This window comes from Pygocentrus nattereri, chromosome 4, assembly GCF_015220715.1.
Source record: "Pygocentrus nattereri isolate fPygNat1 chromosome 4, fPygNat1.pri, whole genome shotgun sequence".
Taxonomy (NCBI): domain Eukaryota; kingdom Metazoa; phylum Chordata; class Actinopteri; order Characiformes; family Serrasalmidae; genus Pygocentrus; species Pygocentrus nattereri.
Window position 1 is genome coordinate 26,229,024 of NC_051214.1, and position 20,489 is coordinate 26,249,512.

Consider the following 20,489-nt stretch of genomic DNA (forward strand, 5'->3'; position numbering starts at 1 on the left):
TCCCCCTGGGCTACACTCAAAGCAAAACAAGTTACAAGTACTGTATCCTACACAAAGATTTATTTGGAAGTGAAAAACATCTCACTGGGCAGTACAGCGGGCAGGACACACAACTTCACTATGCCAGATCAATAGGATATGCAGCAGGGGTTGCCAAATGCAGTCCTGAAGGGTGGGATTTGTTATTACCTTGCCCAAACACACCTGATGGACTCAGCACTAAGTAGTGTGGCGTCCCGCGACTGGCCAGGTTGCCGTAGGAGCAAGGGAGGTGTGCCCATGTTAAGCAGCCATGCAAAGAGACTCTAGAGAAGCTCCACACTTGCAGTAGGAGAGACATTTACTATAGGAACGTTCTTGTAAGACTCTATTCTGTGTTTGGCTGTGGGGTGGTTGGTGTTGGGCTGGGGTCTGCCACAGAGTGAAATTGTATATCTAGAGCTGACCTGCCCACTGTTCCTGCCACTTGGTTAGTGCCGAGAGGTCATTGGTCCTTGCTCTGTATCAAGTAACACAGCATTTGCTGTTAAAGCGCAATATTTTCAGTGCCTTTTCCTTCGCTGATGCTAAAGTAGGTGGGTTAGAGCAGGGAAAATCACCTTGCTGTGCTGGAAACTGGCCCTCCAGAACCCCTGACATACACTGCAGTATGGTTTAAAAGTAGTCCATCTAGAAACCATTATTAATATAGAATGTGGTTCTATACCATATTAAAGGAAGAGCCTGTAAGGAAATGTAAAGCTGCTAAGTCAGGTGGGCAGGAGAGTATCTAAATCAAAATACATATCCAAAAGTTTGTGGACACCTGCTCAACCAACCTTCCTTTTGAAATCAAGGGTATTAATAGGGAGTTTGTCACCCTCTGCTGCAGTAACAGTCCCTACTCCTCTGGAAGGCTTTAGTTTTATTTAAGCCTAGTCCTAAACTGCATTGCAAATCAAGAAGCTCCATTCGGAAATAGTTTGAAGTCTAGGTGTAGGCTTAATCTGGGTCTGGGAAACCGACCCACAGTATACCTTGTGAGAAAAAGACATGTTCCAGTACATCTGATCACCAGCCAAACCAGCACATGTTGTCTTTTGGATGCTGGTATGCTGGTATACCGTCGAGTAACCAGCTGATCCAGCAGTAGACCAGGATAAACCAGTTTGGAACAGCGTGCAATTCTGTTTTTTTTTTATGTTGTTGTTCTTGTTGTTTTTTTACTTGTTTGTTACTGTTTGTTCGTTTGGTGCTGGTTTGGTTTTGTTTTCTGCAGGGAAGCTACCAATAAGTGCCATCATCCGAGCATTGACTGCCCCCTAGTGTACACAGTGGTAACTTCTGGACATAATCGTGTCGACACAACCACTGTGTACATATGAATAACTTAGTCGAGTCTTTCGAACTTCTTTTTTCTGTCAAATATAGCACCGCCATGCATTTCCTGGAGAAATTATTCATTTAAAATTTCTGGCTATGAACTACCAAATATCACACTCAACGGAACCCGATGTCACAAATCTTTGTTTTCCAACGGAACTCTTTCACCAAAGCACCACATAGTGTTGCTAGGGAAGTGGTGGAGAGCCGGCCCGGGTGCTGCGAGGATGCCCGGCGCTCTTCAGGTAGTTCATGTCGCGTGGTTTTTATTGGCTTTAGGATTTTTAACCGCGTTTTTCGTTCATAAACTTCCATTAAAATTTCCAGGTGACGTCGAGCAGGTTTTCCAGGATCTTATTCGCTACGGAAAAACTAAGAGACCGCTGGAGCAGCGCCGCGCCGTCCTCCGCCTTCTGGACGTCCCCAAAAGGTGCTGACTGACCTGCTGATCGCACGTCTCCCTAAAACAGTCCAGCCAGGCTTTAGAACATAAACAGCAGGACATTTATTAGCCAGGAACCTAAATGTGAGTTCATTTGTTTGTGCTGAATGCTGAATACTGAAGGACCCTCACAGTGCAGGTACTATTTGGGTGGTGGGTCATTCTCAGCACTGCAGTAGCACTAATGTGGTGGTGGTTGTGTGTTGCTGTATGTTACGCTGGTACGAGTGGATCAGAGTTTTTGTGAGGGTCCGTGGGGCTCCTGTCCACTGAAGAACAGGGTAAATGGGGGCTAACAAAGTATCAGAGAAACAGATGGACTACAGTCTGTAACTGTAGAACTACAAAGTGCTCCTATACAGTATAGTAAGTTTTTTTTTCTTAACGTAGATTTCAAAAGAAGGAATTGTGAGTTCCATAAATTATAAACGTTTATAGAAACATGTCTTAAAAGGCACACCTTTTAAAGCTGGAAATTAGCAGATTAGAGAAATCAGGTTTGTTGGACCAGAGAAATGACAAACCTGTGCTGGCCCTCTAGAACAGGAATGGAATATCCCATCTTTACAGGCTTTCGCCAACCTCCAGATATACAGTGCAGTGGCCTTTTACTTGAGTAAAAGTACTGTGGTGAAATAATGATCATGATCCATTGATGGATTAATCAGTGATGAAATAAAAGTACGGTTCCAAAGTAAAAGTATATAACAGCTAATAATTTACTTATAATCTGAGCAGGACATCATAGGAATAGCTTAGCAAAAAATAAAATTCTGCTTGTCCTGGATGTAGTTAATCGGCAAGACCTTCACATGTTTTGTATGAAGGTCCCGCTTCATTAAAATTGCATCCTTTTTTATACTAAAAAAGCATACCTGGTGTGAATAGGCCTTAATAGTCCGGCCCCATCCTGATCAATATCAGCTATCAGCTGACCGTGATGAAAGGTGATTGCTATTGGCCCATCTCAAGTACATGCACTGTCACCAACAAAGAGAACGCAAAAAGGAATTAGTAACTAAATATTAATGACTATAAGGAATTTCCTGTTTTCACAAATATACTTGAAGTAACAGTATTATCATTTGGAAATACCCAGGAAAGTACAAATCCATCAAATGTAACTAGATACTACCCAATTCTAGCAACCTCTCAGGAAAAAAAGGACATTAGCCTGTTCCTCTGCACCATTCTTGCTCAGTTTTGTTACTCAGAACATGTCCAACACATTTTTCTCTTCACCTCCTGTAGATGGTTCTGGCATTTCTATGCTATATCTGTCCTCTGGAATGGGCTTCTCTTCGTCCTCTCCTTCCGTGCTGTAATATTTGGTGAGGCGCTTCCTGAATTCTTGACTGACATTCTTGGTTTCCTGACTGGATGTCCACCGTCTGCTTGGACTGGTATGTCTTTGAAGAATACACTAGCATGATTGCTGCTCAAGATGTTGACAGCTGTAATACTTTAATACCTTGTAATACCTTCTGTGTCATTCACTGTTTATTTTCTCTATTTCAGAACTTCCACTGACTGTCCTGGTGTTGCAAGCACTTCTGTGGGTTCATTCCTTTAGACGGCTGCTGGAGTGCCTGTTGGTCAGCATTTTCTCTGATGGCATGATCCATGTAGTTCAGTATGCATTTGGTTTGAGTTATTACATCTTCCTGGGGTTGACCGTCCTGTGTGCAGGTGTCTCACCGCCTACAGATGGTGAGTATGAGTTTCTGTTATCGGCTACATTCTTCTGCCATTAGCAGTGGGTTTGATTACGTAAAAATGTACAGCTGAATATCATCATCTGAAATTTGTGTACAAGTATAGATCAGGAGTATTCAATTAAAATGCACAGATCTGATTGGCTGTTTAGAGTCATGTGTGATATTTACAATGCATGCGATTGGTCTGTGAGTTTGTGAGCGGGCTGCTAAAGCTACCGCAATGACTAGAAATGGTACAACAATTAAAATAGAACCACACCATCAAAATTAAATAATTGTCTGTAGCTTATCGGTTATAGGTCCATGTCCGCGTAGGACGGTGTCTGGGTCTGGACTCGGACCACAGTGCGCTTATTAGTGACCTCTGGTATAGATGCTTCCACAGACCTGCTCTTAAAATGAACATAACTACATAATTACACGTTAGTTTCAAGCATAATAGACTTTTCCTGCTCTCACATTCATAAAGATTCACAGAGAAGAACTTTCACAACAGATCTTTTAAGTTACCCTTTTTAATCGCACAATGCAGAAATTCACCTCTGCATTTAACCCATCTGTGCAGTGAAACGTACATAGTGCCCGGGGAGCAGTTGGGGGTTAGGCGCCTTGCTCAAGGGCACTTCAGTCATGTCCTATCAGCTCTAGGGATTGAACCGGTAACCTTCCGGTCACAAGGCTGGTTCCCCAACCTCAAAAGATTTCGCTGTCAGAAGTGGGATTTGAACCCACGCCTCCAGGGGACACTGTGACCTGAATGCAGTGCCTGTCTTGAGTGTTAATCCTTTGTTGTTGAGAATTGATCCGAGTAGGCAAAAACTCCACCGTTTCTACATCTTCTCCATCAGTGGTAAAGTTAGCGGCCTTTCCTGTTGTCAGAAACTTAGGCTTCTTTCTTTTGAGATGAAGTCCCATCTTTTCTCAGTTCTTTAGCCTTTCCTATTTAAACATCTTCAGGTCTTCCGGATTTTACGCTATGAGTGTTGTATTATCTGCATATCCAAGATTATATGTTTCTTCAACCAATCCTGAATCCTTGAACACTTTCCTCTGGTCCTGCTTCTCTCATTACAATGTTCTGCACATGGGCTGAACGGCTAAATGTAACAGCTATTTTGCAACACCTGTAATAAACTTGTTGTTGAGATATTATTGATCTTATTTACATTTTCTAGGTCTGTTAAGAGACTCCACTGGACCATTTCTGTCCCAACTCACTTGGTATCATATAGCAGGAGCCCTGCTGTTCATCTGGGCATCTCTGCTACAGCACCGCTCACTGTCACTGCTGGCCAGCCTGCGTACTAACAGCTCAGGTAAAGACTTGCTCGCTTAGCGAATATGGCCTTATTAAAAAAGCAGGGTGAGATCTAGGACATAAGGATTCCTTCAATTAAACTGAAATAAAAGAACCCTTTTGGTTTAGCATCCATTACTGGCTTAAGTTAAATGTGAAGGGCATTGATATTTATCCTCAAAGGGGGTTATAGGCACTCTCTCTATGTCTGTGTGCAGGTAAAGTGGAGACTTTGGCCCACAGGATCCCACATGGGGGCTGGTTTGAGCTAGTGTCCTGTCCTCACTACCTGGCTGAACTGCTGATCTACACTGCCCTGGGTGTGTGCTGTGGCTGCTGCTCTCTCACTTGGTGGCTAGTAGTGCTCTATATTTTCTGCAATCAAGCACTGGCTGCCCAGTTATGTCATGAGTACTACCAAAGGACATTTAAGGCATATCCACGTCACCGCAAAGCCTTCATTCCTCTTCTGCTTTGAAATGTTTTTTTAATGTATATAAATGGACAGGTTATGATTAAATGTGTAGAACAGTAAAATAATGTTGTTCATGTGTGCATTCATTTTGTTGAGGTGACAATGAAAAGGAGTAGGTTCTTTCCTGCTTTAAGCAGTTCAGCAGGGCTGCATGTAGTCCAACCACAGACACAGTCATATGCAAAAGTTTGATGGTCCCTAGTCAAATTACATGTTGATGTTCTAAGTGAAAATGCATTAACGCATCCTCTACAGAGAACACATTTCTGCACATTTGCTTAGCACAGTTACAGTGTATTTGTCGAATTTAACAAAGAACAAAAAAACTAAATGTGGCCTGTGCAAAAGTTATGGCACTTCTTACATTTGATGTTTTATTGCTTCCGATATGTTAGTGTGCACCATATTTTGCACAGTGCCATATTTGTTCTGTGTAGTGGATGTGTTCATTCATTTGCACTTAGAAAATTTCTTTTAAAAGGGCTTTTGCGTAATTAACAGCACTACACAAAACTCTTAGACCTGGAGTGTCCAATCTTATCTGCAGAGGGCCAGTGTGCCTGCAGGTTTTCATTCCAAAGAAGCAGTAGCACACATGCGATCAGTTGTTTCAAGACTGAAACCTATTTAACAAGTGAAATCAGGTGTGCTCCAGCCTATGTGGAATGAAAACCTGCAGCCTCACCAGCCCTTTACGGATAACGTTGGACACCCCTGTCTTAGGCACTTATTTAAAACTATTTATTTTGGCACTTTTAAAACACTATCACATTAGAATAAATACAAACAAACATTAATGCAGTAAATATGAAAAGATTTCTTCAAAATTTGAGCTGGTTAGAAGAACTCATGTGAAAGAACTCACTTAAAGTTATTCAGTTTCACCACCAGCACATCTGATTTAATTTAATGAAGCACTGACTGAGCCACAGCAGGTATTGAATAAATACAAATAATACTGGCTATCCTTGAAGAGAGGTGTGGAGTTTTGGTGCTCCTAGTCAAAATGTATATTTTGAATTTTGACATATTTTCCTAATGCTATTTGTTTTAATATTAGTGTTTTTCTGTGCAGAGCAAATAAACGATTCCTGCCCAATTATATTATTTTCTCAGGTGGCTAAAACATTTGAACAGAATGGGCCGCTGTCAGTAAAACATTTCAGCTTAGCTTTGTCTAGGTTTGCAACTGCCATCGTTGTATTGCATGTAAATGAAAATAGTATTAAATAGAATTAAAGCCCCGTAAAAGTCATCAGATTCGACTGGATTACAAATGACAGACTGTTCCAGACAGTATTTTTTATTGACACCAATATTTTCTTAAAGTAAAAGTCATAATTCATTATTTGTCAGCAGAGCTTTAAAAAAATAATGAAATACTGAAAATGCTGCTTGTGTCAGTATCCAGATCCAGCCTCTTCAGACCAGCTCTTGGTAGAACCACCTTTTGCTGCTCTGTTTGGCGTAAGTTTCTACCAGGTTTAACTGGTAGAAAAGAGATTGTCAATCATTCTTGGCAGATTTGCTTCAGGTTGATCAGGTTGGTTGGATGATGCTTGTGTTGTTGGACTGAGATCTGGACTTTGGCCATTATAGAACATATAGACCTTTTTATTGCATTTTGTTTAAGTTGCTTTTGAGAATTTTTGCTTTTTAAGTTGTGCTTGAGAATCACGGTCCTGCTAAAAGGTGAAGTTTCTCTCAATCTTCATTTATTTATTTATTTATTCGTTTTACAATCCAGACATGAAACACAGGTAAATGTACAGTGTAAACTGGCTCAGCGAATCTGAAACAAACTTTTTTCTCCTATCTGAAGAAACAGGCTTTTATATGGAAAGTATGTGGGCCAAACATGGTTATACTGCACAAATTAGACATTAAACCCCTACCAGACTATATTAATTTAGGCCTCTCTTAATAAATCTGCTCCTTGGTGCTCAGTGGTAAAACTGAGGAAAACATTTTCAATATATAATAGTAATTGTAAGAACATTATCAGACTTCTCGACTAAATTGTATTGTGAGATTAATGACATCTGTTTTATTAATTGTGTATTTTTTATTTAAGTAATTGCTTATTCGATCGTTGAGGAGTGTTTTCACTCTTTACATTAATGGCCTTGTAACTTTCCTATCACAAGCCACTAGCATTTCTCAGTGCAAGGCTGATCAATCCAGCAAAAAATAAGAAGCTTCCGATTACACCTGAGAAAAGACACCAGAGGAAGAGTCACTGCCAAGTGGGAGAGGTGTCGTCTGTAGGTTCACTTCATAGGACACTTTACACTGTTCCAGTGCTCCACTACTGCTCTTTACTGGCACTGATATCATAGGACACTTTACACTGTTCCAGTTCTCCAGTGTGCCACTCCACCTCTGTTCTATTTATTATTAATTCGTTCTCGAGAGTGCAGTCCGTATTCTTTGTGCAATAATTCTTAGATGTGCATTATGGATCATAACGTAATAAGCTGTCCAAGGAATGTGCGACTACAACTGCTTCCTCACCTCTCTATTGTCTATTGACTGTTTTAGAATAGTTTTATAGGCCTTTTTCTTTATATTTAAGATTTTTGATACCTTTTTTGCCTTAAATCTGCACTTTATATATTTTAGCCTTATGTTTAGGTATTTTAGTCTTATGTTTAATTATTTTGTGTGTAGAAAGTGCCGTTGGATTGCTGCTCAATTTCGTTGTACACTGCAATGACAATAGAGGCATCTTATCTTCAGTGTCCATAAAACTGTCGGTCAAACCGTAAATTATGCTCAAAGATCTGCTTCGGTGTCATTTATTCTGTCATATAAACTTCCTTTCGCGCGTTTTAATATCTGATTAGTCCGTTTATCTATGTTTCTGGCGCTGTTTTGGTTAAAGTTAGTTGTGGTCGAGAGCCAGTAGGTGCCGTGCATCGCTAGCACGCTTCCTACGGTAATATGACTACATACATCTCGCGAGAGTTCTGACCCCTTCTCCCCTACTCGTGCTGATCAGAGCTCCCGTCCCTGCGCGCTTGCCTGATCTGTGGCCTGTGGCTTCAGTTGATACACTGGCGGAGCTTGACGTCCGTGCGGCTCCACATAGCTTACAGATCAGGCAAAATCAAGGCCCGTCGGGATTTCCGTGCGGCTGTTTCTGCGTGGCCTTCTTGTTACTTCCCCATTTAATTTCGGCGAGACCCAACTTAACCCAATTTCGCCCAGGTACTTCACCGACAGCTTCAGCATCCAATCGTTGAAGTCCGTTTCGATGACGCAAGTCTGCTAGGTACGCGTTTTCTTCCAGGCGGACCAATCACGTCGCTCGAGCCGTCATCAGGCCGGTTTCCGGTGCCGCAGCGGCTCGATGTGTCGTTAACATGAATTCGGCTAGTTAGCCGTAGTTAGTTGGTTAGCTGATTAGCTAGCGAGCTAGCGCACAGCTTACTGTTATAAATAGAAGTTAAATTATTTTATTCACTTGGGTTGCGACGCATATTTACCGTTACCCTTCGGCTGTGTTGGCAGAGTTTTAAAATGCCTCTCCGGGCCGGCTTTCGGCACGCTGAGGCGAACTTGTTTGGCGTCCTGTTAGCAATAATTCTGATTTTGACGCGAGTCTCCGCGATTCAAGAGGACAGCAAAGTAATTGAGGAGCAGCAGCCTGTTGAGGTAATACCAACTGCTTAATGTCATCTCATTTCACCCCTCAGACGAGTAAATCATGGCTGGTCTGCTTGGCTGCGGGCTAAGCTGTGTGGGCTTGCTTGTTCGCTAACAGTAGCTTAGCCAACTTCTAGGCTGACTGTATCCAGAGGAGAGCAAACTTGGGCACGAGTGGCTCAGCGTCCCGGGACCGAGCTGAGTTTCATAACCTTACCAGCGAGTAATAATGATCGCAACTTTACATTTGAGAAACGCATTTACTTCAAATACACTCTTACAACAAGAAGGCTATTCTATGGCTCTGTAGTAAAGGGAATGGTTCTGTTTAGAGCCATGAGTGCTATAAAGAAACATTTCATGCTTAAATGGTTCTTTGCATGGCGAATCGAATTTTTCGTCAGATTGGTTGATTGAGAAGGTGTTGTGTATATGGTTCTGTAGCACCGAAAACGGTACTGCTGTTGTCACAATGTCAAGTTTGTAACGTTAACAACAGAACCCTTTAAGTGCTGCATGGAACCGCTTTCAAAAAAGGTTCTAAACAGAACACATTCTCTGTCAATCTAACGAACCGCTTCACCATGCAAAGAGTGATGGATGTGAGTTGTATATGGTTCTGTATGTTAACATCATAACGTTCAGCTTGATGGAGAATGTGTAGTTTGGTTCTACAAGCTTGACATTGCAACAACAGTTTTTGGTGCAGTGTGGATCCGTTTTCAAAAAGGTTCTATGTAGAATCAAATGCAACCCATTCTCCATCAGTCTGAAGAACCTTTTCACCATTTGAAGAACCATTTAAGCATGAAATGATTCTATAGAAAACTCTTGGTTCTAAATAGATTCATTCACTTTACTAAAGAACCATCTTTTTTTAAGATTATGTCGGTAATTTCAGAGCCTTCGTAGTAGCACATGGCTGTAGGCAAATGAATCAATCGTCTTCTGTTGTTCTGTGCACACACAGGACTAATACAGTACATTGTAGCATTACATTGCATTGAAATGTAATGCTACACGTATGGTGTGCACATGTTATTTGCGTTGTACTCTACATTTCAGTTCATTTAATTTTACAGTAGTGCTCTTAACACTCACTGTCACAAAGCAGCTTTAAGAAATCCTGGTCCAAGCCCCCTAATATGAAAGCCTCGGGTTACAGTGGCAGAAAAAAGCTATTAAGAGCCTGACGAATAAACAATGAAAGGAACTCAAGTCTCAAAACACAGCCCACAAGCTGAATTATGATATAAGATTACAGTTGACGTTAGCAGAGGCACTCGTATAACTAGTTTACTCACCTGAGGTACTTTGACTCATAGGAGTCAAACACACCCATGTGGCACACTTGTAAGACTTGATATCATTCCACTTATCAACATCAGAGTCATTAAGGGAACTGAAACCCTAAACCACCTTTATCATCTCTTCCTTGCCAAGCATACACGACATAGTAAATAGCTGCTGAGTGTTTCTATCTACAGAAAGCTGCCACTGGCCAACCTGCAGGTCCAGCAGTCAGTCAGGATGAGACAGGAAAAGGCAACCTGGGCTTTATCCATGCGTTTGTGGCAGCCATTTCGGTCATCATCGTTTCAGAGCTGGGAGACAAAACCTTCTTCATCGCAGCTATCATGGCCATGCGATACAACCGGCTCACTGTATTGGCAGGAGCTATGCTGGCTCTGGGTCTCATGACCTGCCTGTCAGGTGAGTGGGGTAACACTGTCAGGAGTTTGAGCAGCTTGGTGGGTTAGGAATTTTAATTTCTACAGTTTTTACCATCTCTTCAACAAAATATCTCAGCTTAAGACAAAATAAAAGGACACGTCACTAAAACTTGTTATTGTTAACTGGCCGCTTCATTTATGAACCTGTTTTTATCTACACCCATTGTTCATTTCATCAGTTCCGCTATGTAAGATTTGTTAGTTGAACGTGAAAGAATTTGCATTAAGTAATTGCATAGAGTCTGGAGAAGAAAAAAAATATGGTGCTTTATTATGGTATTGGATGCTGCTAGGATTGTCCATGTACTGCCTGAAATGTCTATTCAAAAGTCAGAGGTGTTGGCTTGGATTTAGTAGGGTTTTTCAGACTACGGCAGACGTCTTTATCTATTAACATTGCACAGGCTCAGGAAGAAAGTCTGGCTCGATATGGGCTGGCTACTCGAGCAGTGTTGGTGGAGGTGTATATTACAGTGCTGATCTTTACAGAGCTGAAAGGAAGTCAAAGGAACAAGAGATATTGCTGAATATGGAGACACTGGAATGGCAAAGCCAGTCATCCTCTGCGGCATTATCTGTGGTCAAAGCAAAAAAAGCAAAAATAGAACAATGTTGTCCTATTGAGTATGCAGATATCATTAGTACAGCATAATAAAGTGTTTTTAAATGTTTTGTGTTTTTACACAAGAACAGACTCAGGGGTAAGCAGTAATATTACTTTCAGATTACAGCGGACATCTTTATGTATTGTATGTAATTCAAATTATATCACCGTGGGTAAGTAGTAATCCATCCATCCATCCATTTTCTAAGCCACTTCTCCCTCAGGGTCGCAGAGGGGTGCTGGAGCCTATAACAGCAGTCATTGGGCAGAAGGCATATATTAGTTATATTGCTTCTTGCCCCCTGGTGATGTAATAATTAGAATAAAAGTCCTACTTATTCTTTTAATGCTGGTGAAAACGTTTCTGATGCCGACATTCACCAGCTTTGTGTTCGTATTTTTCCGTTCCACTTGTTCCACTTCCATTGGTGCGACAGTTATTTTCTGGCACCTGAGGTATTATAACTGCTGCGCCATTTGAAGTGGAACAGGAAAATTCGAACGGGAAGCTAAAGGGAAAGCAACAGGGCTCAAGTTAAGATGTTGAATTGGCTTTTTTGTGATTTTCTTTTCTTCCTCTTCTGTGGTTTGACAAACCAGACTAGCCACTGTTCTCAGATAGTTTCCATTGCAACCAATATAAAATACACATGGCTAACATTGCTTGAATAGTCATGATTTAGTGGAGGCTTACATGTATAATGGAAATGTTAACTGTCGAATGAATAGTGATGTTAGTTAGCTGCAGTCTGCTATTCGAAATGTACAAAGTTCACCTAAATGATAAACTGACCTAATAAAAATGACAAGTGGGTGTAGAAACAAGGACGTGTACCTAATGAAGTGACTGGTCATTGTATAGCTAATTATATTCCTGATGCTAGAAGTTAAACTGGTCAAAATTATTTAGAAAGAGAAAATGACACCAGACTCGCAGGCAAAGATGGCTTAGTGTGAGAGGTTTGTCTGTGTCATATTACACTGCGTCATGATTGTTCAATGACAGTCACAAGGTCATGTCAGACCTTTCTCTGCGTCATTGATTTGTGTATTGTACCTCTTCGAAAAGCCCAATAGGAAACCATGCTCATTTTCACACAAAAAGCACGTGCTCAAACAGCACATTCAGCCGCTACATTCAGTTAGTAGCTACATCCTAAGTAAATGAAAAGTGTTGTCAAACCAGAGATGTAGTCCCTAAACCAAATGTGCCCAATTAAATCTTTCTGACTTGAAGGGCTCTAGTGGTTGTGCTATTATCATTTTAAGTGAAGGTTGACTGGCAATTTTCAGTAACTAAGTGAGCTGCTTGGTGTAAAGATAAAGGCAGTCATTTTTGCCTTCATCATGCTGATGAGTTATTCACACAAACTTGACAAATACTGAGACCTAACTTAGAAAAGCATTAAAATTAATAAAGCTTACTGTTGTTTTTTTAGGGAATACAAATAGGTCTGAATGATTTAACTACTTTTTAAATTTTAGTAATGTTTTTCAGTTTGAATGACTAAATGTTCATTACTGCAACCCAGTACATTTGAAGATAAATGTGTAAACATTTTTTTCCTTAGATTTCTATAATTACATTCTCAGACTAGTTCTTTTACAGCTAATTATCAAAACATTTATAACATTACTAAATTTAGTGTTTTGAAATTTGATCTCAACATGGAAACATGGCAACAGCTGTTGAGATTTTCTTTTTACTTGTGCCACATAATATTTTAGTTTAGTTCATGTCCTTAGAATTGTGCATAGAAAATATTGCTGCAAGGTTTATGTAGAAGCAAGAACTTTGACTGTAGCCCGACCCCAACCATGACTTGTACTTTCTTCTGCACAATCAGTTTTAGGTAAGAAAAAAAAAATAATAATAAGATGGAAGAAGAAGAAAAAGCCTAGCAAATTAATAAATTATAGCGAAGCACTAACACCTACTGCACCTACAGTGCTTGGACCCCTAAAATGAGGGAATTATCAGTAATGAGAAACATTTGTGTGGGTGTATTGTGGTAGTGAGAGTGAAATACATAGACCTAAAATAGAAAAATCATTTGCTTATCCCATACAGTGTTCCAAGTCACCTGCTAAATTTTTATATATATATATATATATATATATATATATATATATATATATATATATATATATATATATATATATATATATATATATATATATATATATACATACACACACACACACACACACACACACACACACACACACACACACACACACATTGTTTATTTACATGAGGATTGGTAGTCAAATATTTATGGAAATAATTTGATGCTGTTTCGTGAGAATGACCGTAAGGCCTTCATAGAGCTACACGGTAGTTTGTAAAATTGAGTTCTGCTCTTTGGTAGAGGAGATGGTGCAGTCAGTCATTTTAAGAAGTAATTTTGGATGCGTTATGCGCAGATTAGGCAAGCACATTCTGCTTTGTGTCATCTTAAAACCTTTCCAGAGGAGACCACTAGTCATTTTCCAAACTTTTTGATATTTTATTAAGAACAGTACTATGCTTTCAAAACTGACTTCTCAACTTTTGGACATTTGAAGCAAAATTGCATCAGAGAATATGCAGACAGTACTGTGAAACAGTATTTGTGCCCTTTTTTCTGTTTTTGCATATTTGTCACACTGGAATGTTTAAAATCATCAAATTACTCTTAATGTTAAAGATAGCCCAAGTAAACACAAAATGCTCTTTTTAAATGATTTCATTTATTGATACAAACATGCTCTTTGGCTGTACTTGGCCCTGTGCGGAAAGGTAATTGCCCCCTAAGTAACTAAATCAACCAGTTAATAAAATTCAATTGACTGTTGGGTTCAATTTCACAAGCCACACCAAGGCATGATTACTGAAGGACCCGTTGAACCTAAACGACACTCAGGTAGAATCTGTCTTGAGACGTTCTGGTCTTCTTCACATTGCAAAAGTCAGCACATGATGCTTTGTTCTAAAGTGATTCAAATACAGATGGAAAAAAAATTAATCTACCAGCCTGTTGAAACTTACAAAGCCAATGTTAATGCTCTGGGATTCCAGCGAAAAACAGTGAGAGCCATTGTCCACAAGTGGAGAAAACTTAGAACAGTGGTGAACCTTCTACCAAAAAATCATCAAAAACGCATCAACCACTCATCCAGGAGGTCACAAAAGAACCTAGACAAACATCTAAAGAACTGCAGGCCTCACTTGCCTCAGATAAGATTATTAATTACTTTTTCACATGGGTGATTGGTTTTGAATACTTTTTCAACAAATGCAATGATCATTTAAAAGCTGCATTTTTGTATTTGCAATATGGAGCCATCTATGTTTGGGGAGCCAACTCAAAGTCTGTCTTTCTTTGTACATTCATCAGACAGATGAAGGAGTATTGTTTCGCAACCATTGTTTTGCTGGTGTGGTGAAATATTAACTTTTGACCTTTTGTCTTTTTCCTTCAGTCCTGTTCGGTTATGCCACCACTATTATCCCACGAATTTACACCTACTATATCTCCACGGCGCTGTTTGCCATCTTTGGCATCAGGATGCTAAGAGAGGGGTTGAGGATGAGTGCTGATGAAGGCCAGGAAGAGCTTGAGGAGGTGCAGGCTGAGATTAAGAAGAAAGATGAGGAGGTGAGTTATGTGTGAGAAACAGCTTTCATGCCATGCAACATTCTTTTTGCACTCTGGCAAATGAGAGTTTTGGGTCCCACTTAACTGAACATGCTGCTGAGAAGTGGATGCAGGTGACTGGATCAGCAAAACCACAGACTGTAAACAGGGATGCAAACTGGAAACTCCCACACTACTGCGAATGTTTTTAAACTAAATGCACTCCTGATTCAGTAATTTGCGCTTCCCATATTTATGGACGTGTGAAAGCATTTTCAGGTAAGGGTTCTGAAATTTTTAAGCAGCATATATTTGACTTTGTGACAGTCACGTCCTGTCGAATGCTATGGCCAGTTTTTCACAGCCTGTGTAATCTCAGTAGAAAAGCATTGCTGACTCTGCACATTGCTGTCAGCTAGAGCCATATAAAGCTCCCCAGGAGTGGGCTGTGGCAGTGGAACTGTGTGTTTTCTGGAGTGATTGGGCACTGTGTATAGCTTTGGGATAAGTTGGAGTGGTGTTTGTGATCCAGAACTAAAAAGCCAACACCAGTACCTGACCTCACTCATGCTCTTATGGCTGAATACAGTCAAATCTTCATGGCAGTTAGTAGTGGCTGTTGTAAATTCTTCCTTAGTTATGAGTTTTGTCACAAACAAAACAGCAGTAGGCTTTGCCACGCTAAAGTTACCTCGTTTTAGTTGAGTGGCTGGGTCATGGCTGTTTGTTACACTTCAAAATAAGAATGAAAGCATTTTCCAGATTTCTGCAGCGTCTGCCGGTCGGAGGCATGAGTATATGGAATGTAATGAATAAGACAAATGATTAGAGAAATTTGATGAAGCTCAGTAATTCCCATTCTACCCTGACATTCTGGTGCCTGAATGTAACTGCTGTTCCATTTGACACATTGACATATTTTGACCAATTGACATTCATATATTGTTAAGTTATATTGGTATATAGATATCAGAATCATTTTAGTTGCTGAAGTAAGTCTATTTTTGTAATTTTACAATAGCTTATTAGTTTGTGGTGTCCCGTGACTTTCAGTAAGAAACATTCAGTTTTAATTATACTGTGAGGTATGTGTTTTTGGTCAGATCACCCACTACTAACCACAGTGTGTTATCTGTTCTAAGGCCTTCTCAGAAGAGTAGAGGCTGTTACTGCAGCAAGGAGGGAATAAACTCCCTATAAAAACCTTTGAGTTTAGAAGAAATTTTGCATAAACAGGAATCTCAACCTTTGCACAGTGCATGTAAAGAAACAAGTCTATACCAAAGCTCTTTAACTCCAGTCTTGGAGGGTTTTGAGCACAGCCTCGTGATTTTCCGTACTCACACACACCTAATTCAACTACCTGGGTAGCCCTAGTCGATACTATGGGCAAAAACATTTGTTAGAAACAATTCAGTTCTTTTGGTTTACTTATTTTTTTTCTTTTCATGAAACCTTCTGCATCTCTGACCATTACTGATTTTTAAGCAGCCCTGTAGTTGCAAGACATTGGATGTGATTAACTTCTGGTTGTCATTTGAAAATGTAAAAATATGTTTGTCAGCTTGTGACTGGCAGCCATAACCCTATTAAATCAAAGTTTGATGTTTTTAACAACTTGATCTCTTACTGGATGTGTCCTCATTTCTTCCACAGCTGCAGCGCTATAAGTTGGCCAATGGGGCTACAGATGTGGAGACAGGGACAGCGGCGACCATGTTGCCTCAGAGGAAGTGGCACAGTGTGATCTCGCCCATCTTCATCCAAGCACTAACCCTCACTTTCCTGGCTGAGTGGGGAGACCGCTCTCAGCTCGCTACCATTGTCCTGGCTGCACGAGAGGTCAGATAACATTCACTGTACCACTCAGCTGAAGTTTAATATTTTGAGTGTTTACCGATGGTCAGTTCTGTAGCAATTAGTCGCTCAAGCTGCAGTGTCATCGGACATCTGTGACCTTTAACTAGCTAAGCCCATTGCTTCTGGAACATTGTGATGTACACACATGGGTTGCTACATGCCTCCCATAGTCACCGTTCCTAAAAGTTACAGTACGCAGACACAAAACTCTCTAAATTCTAGTTTTGGCAGATGGCTTTATATATCATTTCTGACCATGACTTGACAAGCCAAATGAACCAGTGTGAATCAGGGAGAACATTCCAGAAACTTTCAATGTTGTTTCATGGTACAGAGCTCCAGCCCCAATGATGATTTGCAGAAGGTTAAAATTGTGTGCTCTGTGCTGTGGTTTAAACTGGAAAGATATCTGGATTGATTTGGATTTTTTTTTTTCGAACTGCTTTTTTATTTATTTTTTAATCCATCTTGATCGGTGAAGGACTGCATCCATAAAAACATATTATTGGTTCATTTGTTTTTCACAGTGATGAACAAAAATTGGAAGACCAAAGCCATGTTTTAGCATAGTAATACAGCTGCCCTCCATGCAGCAACTGGGGGTCTGTTTTCTGCCTGAGCAGGCACCACACCACAACAATGTTGCATGTTTCATGCATGTTTCCTTTGTGTGGCTTTAGCAATGCGGAACGTTTTGCTTTTCATTTCAGCACACGATAAGAGGTCAGAGCTTTTACACATGCGGCAGTGTGTGCCACATGTGGCTCAGTATTAAGAGAACAGACTTTTTTTCAGCAAAATACAGTCAAATAAGCATGAAAATCAAATAAAATGAATCAGAAAACCAAATAAAAACATTCATCAATTCGTCACTGTTGTCAGACAAAATACTAGTGAAACATTTTGTGCTGCATACACATACCGGTAGGGAAACACCTACAGCTAATGATCGTCTCGCAGGTATTTCACACACCTATGTGAAAGGGAGCAACTCTGACATGGCCGCAATTATTTTAATCGGAGGACTTTCAGTGCTCTTGTGTGTCCATGTTAATATATAACAGTATCTCTGCCCCCCAACCCCCCCCCCCCCCCCCCCCCCCTCTTATTGGGAATATGAATCACCCATTTGTTCAAATCTTTTTGAATTTTGAATAGCATTCCTATTGCTGAAACTGCAAATTACACTGGCATGAGAATGAGGATGAAGTTCTCTAGTTCTCCTCATTCTCTCTAACGACCGACCGCTGACTCAGATTCAGCATGCTCACTGAGCCACAATTCTGTCCCATTGCAGGATCCATTTGGAGTGGCAGTGGGTGGAACTCTGGGACATTGTCTGTGCACAGGCCTGGCTGTTGTTGGTGGGAGGATGGTAGCTCAGAAGATATCAGTCAGGACTGGTAAGAATCTGTTATTAAATAAAATGGGTTTCACAAGCAAACAGTACAAGTTAATTAACAGCTGGATAACTGCTCTGTGTTTACCTCCACAGTTACAATCATTGGAGGGATCGTTTTCCTTGCCTTTGCTTTCTCTGCTCTCTTCATCAAGCCAGAAACTGGATTCTGATTGGAGGAAAGACCTTCTGGTGTTTTTCTGTAAATACCAGCTCAGCTGTGCTCTACTTACAAAGAGGGACTGTAAACAAAGGCTGAGTGTGAATATTGGAGTGTGTATGACTTATGTTTGTTTGTGTGTGTGAGTGCAGTGTTATTGCTCACGTCTTAAAGATCCTGTCACAGAAGCTGTGTTGGTTTTATACTATTTTTTTTTCCTCATTTAACAGAAGGTTTGAAATGTGCAATGCCACATTATTAGCTGGCCTCAAGATTGAATGCGTTTAGCCGTATGTTTTCAGGGACTGCCAGCTTCCGTGACAGGTGACCTTTAGTTTTTTACTATTATTTTTTTTCCTTTCCCTTTTTGTTCTTCCTCAGTCTCCAAATTACTCCCCCACCAAAACATTTTTTCTGTTTACTTACGAATCTCCAGTCAGTGTACTTGAATGTGCTGGGTAGTGAGTATTCTGGCAACTTTGAGTCTACAGTCACAACATTCAGTTAAACGGGCTGTGTGCTAATGCATACGTGTAGCCCTTGCCCAGTTCCACATGATGTACGTCTGCATTTGTCCTTTGATCTACTGTATGTGGACCGATTTGTGAAATTCTGTGCTCATACAGTGACAGAGTACAGTACAGAGGCCCTTTAAACTAATATCCATCTAAGGTCATTGCACAATCACAACTACAGGTACAGAGTGAGCTGCAGGTACAGACAGTTTGAACATGTCGCAGCCCATTCACTCTCGCCTGCCACTCATGAACTGAGAGCCCATTCAGTGGCCAGTAGTGCTTTTTAGTCCTATTTTATATTTAATCAAAAGTGAGTTTACCTTCTTGTACTCCTCCACTGCCATGAAGTGAACAGTTGCCCAAGGTAAAGTCCTTTCAGGCTGTCAGCTGTGGAAGCAGTTTCTATTTATTATTCTTTTTTTTTTTTTTTTTTGTACTGTAGTCCTGTCAGGGAAGACACTGATTGCTGGTTTTTGTTGTTCAAGGTGACTTGACTTCATTGTCAATATTTGACAGGACTTGTCCAGCTTTAAAGGACAAGCAGATTCACTATTTTGTGGCGCAGCAGATGGTGACTGTACAAAAAAAACAAACTCCTGTAAATACTCTATTAAAGCCTGTCAGTCAAGCTGTTTGTCTCTGTGGTTGTCATAGCAATAGAAGCTGAGAAAATTTGGCTCAAGGGCCTTGAGTTGTAAGGCAGCGGTTTTAACTCCGATGTATGAATCAGTACCACAGGCAGCACTGGCATTGGGGGGGTTCACACTACACATTTCTATCATTTTCAGTGAGACTGTTTAAATGCAAGCCTCCCAGTTTATGCACCGTCTATATCTTGATCAAAGTGTCAAGTATTCTGTGGTTTTTTTTTGTTTTTTTTTTGTTCCGTGCTGACTGATCAGATCAAGAATTGGGTGGGCATTGTGTTGTGACCATTAATGATGGAAATATGAGCAGCTGCAGTCCGTCACCAATCAGCTTTTAAGATAAGCAAACTTTGTCCCAACTGTGTGCAAAAATGAGCTAGTTATTACTTAAACTTTCTGCCTGTACATATCAAAATCTTAGTTTGCTAGCAGAGCTCACTGTTGTTGCTCAGCAACAGGGAGAACCCAAGGGGGGGGAAAAGGTCTGTGAAGTGGATCTTTTTTTCGGTTTTAGAAAAACCATGTGAAACCCCCCTAAAAATGTAAACGCTACAACAGTGGTCTCCAACAGTCAGTGGTCCTGGAGATCTACCTTGTTGCGTAGTCTGGTTCCAGGCATAGTTTGACACTTGCTCCACCTAGTTAGCTTCTTTATTGGTTGTGTCAGATGCATCAGTGTTAAGCTGAAGAGAGGAATGTTAGATGTAGGCTGGAACTAAAATGTGTTCTGCAGAGTTAAAAGAGGTTAAGTCCTCTGATGCATTTTCAGAAGAAAATGCTGGCTTGGTACCAAGTAGGGAAACGTACTTGCTGAGAGGATGCAAAAAAAAAAGAAATGGAGAAGTTCAAACAAGTTCTATCATTGCTTCTGTATCAGTCTTCCTATAAGAAACACTGAAATGAGAATGAGAGTTGGCTCGAGACATTTTTTTTTAAATGTTTATTTTCAAAATTGAGTAAGGGGAGCAAACGGCACCATTCGCTTAAAAAGCTTCCATTATGTCTT

General features: G+C 40.4%; 2 protein-coding genes across 2 annotated transcripts; both read left to right on the forward strand.

Annotated features, from left to right (window-relative positions):
* The first annotated feature begins 1,556 nt into the window (after positions 1 to 1,556).
* Positions 1,557 to 5,359, forward strand: srd5a3 (steroid 5 alpha-reductase 3). Its single transcript, XM_037537677.1, has 5 exons — positions 1,557 to 1,792; positions 3,056 to 3,207; positions 3,323 to 3,514; positions 4,698 to 4,838; positions 5,038 to 5,359. The coding sequence occupies exons 1-5, from the start codon at positions 1,590 to 1,592 to the stop codon at positions 5,295 to 5,297; spliced, it is 948 nt and encodes a 315-aa protein (XP_037393574.1). The 5' UTR covers positions 1,557 to 1,589; the 3' UTR covers positions 5,298 to 5,359.
* Positions 5,360 to 8,816: 3,457 nt separating this feature from the next.
* tmem165 (transmembrane protein 165) lies at positions 8,817 to 19,464 on the forward strand. The gene is made up of 6 exons (XM_017688094.2): positions 8,817 to 8,951; positions 10,430 to 10,655; positions 14,745 to 14,920; positions 16,556 to 16,741; positions 18,057 to 18,162; positions 18,255 to 19,464. Exons 1-6 carry the CDS (start codon positions 8,817 to 8,819, stop codon positions 18,329 to 18,331), a joined length of 906 nt encoding a protein of 301 aa, XP_017543583.1. The 3' UTR covers positions 18,332 to 19,464.
* Positions 19,465 to 20,489: the final 1,025 nt, after the last annotated feature.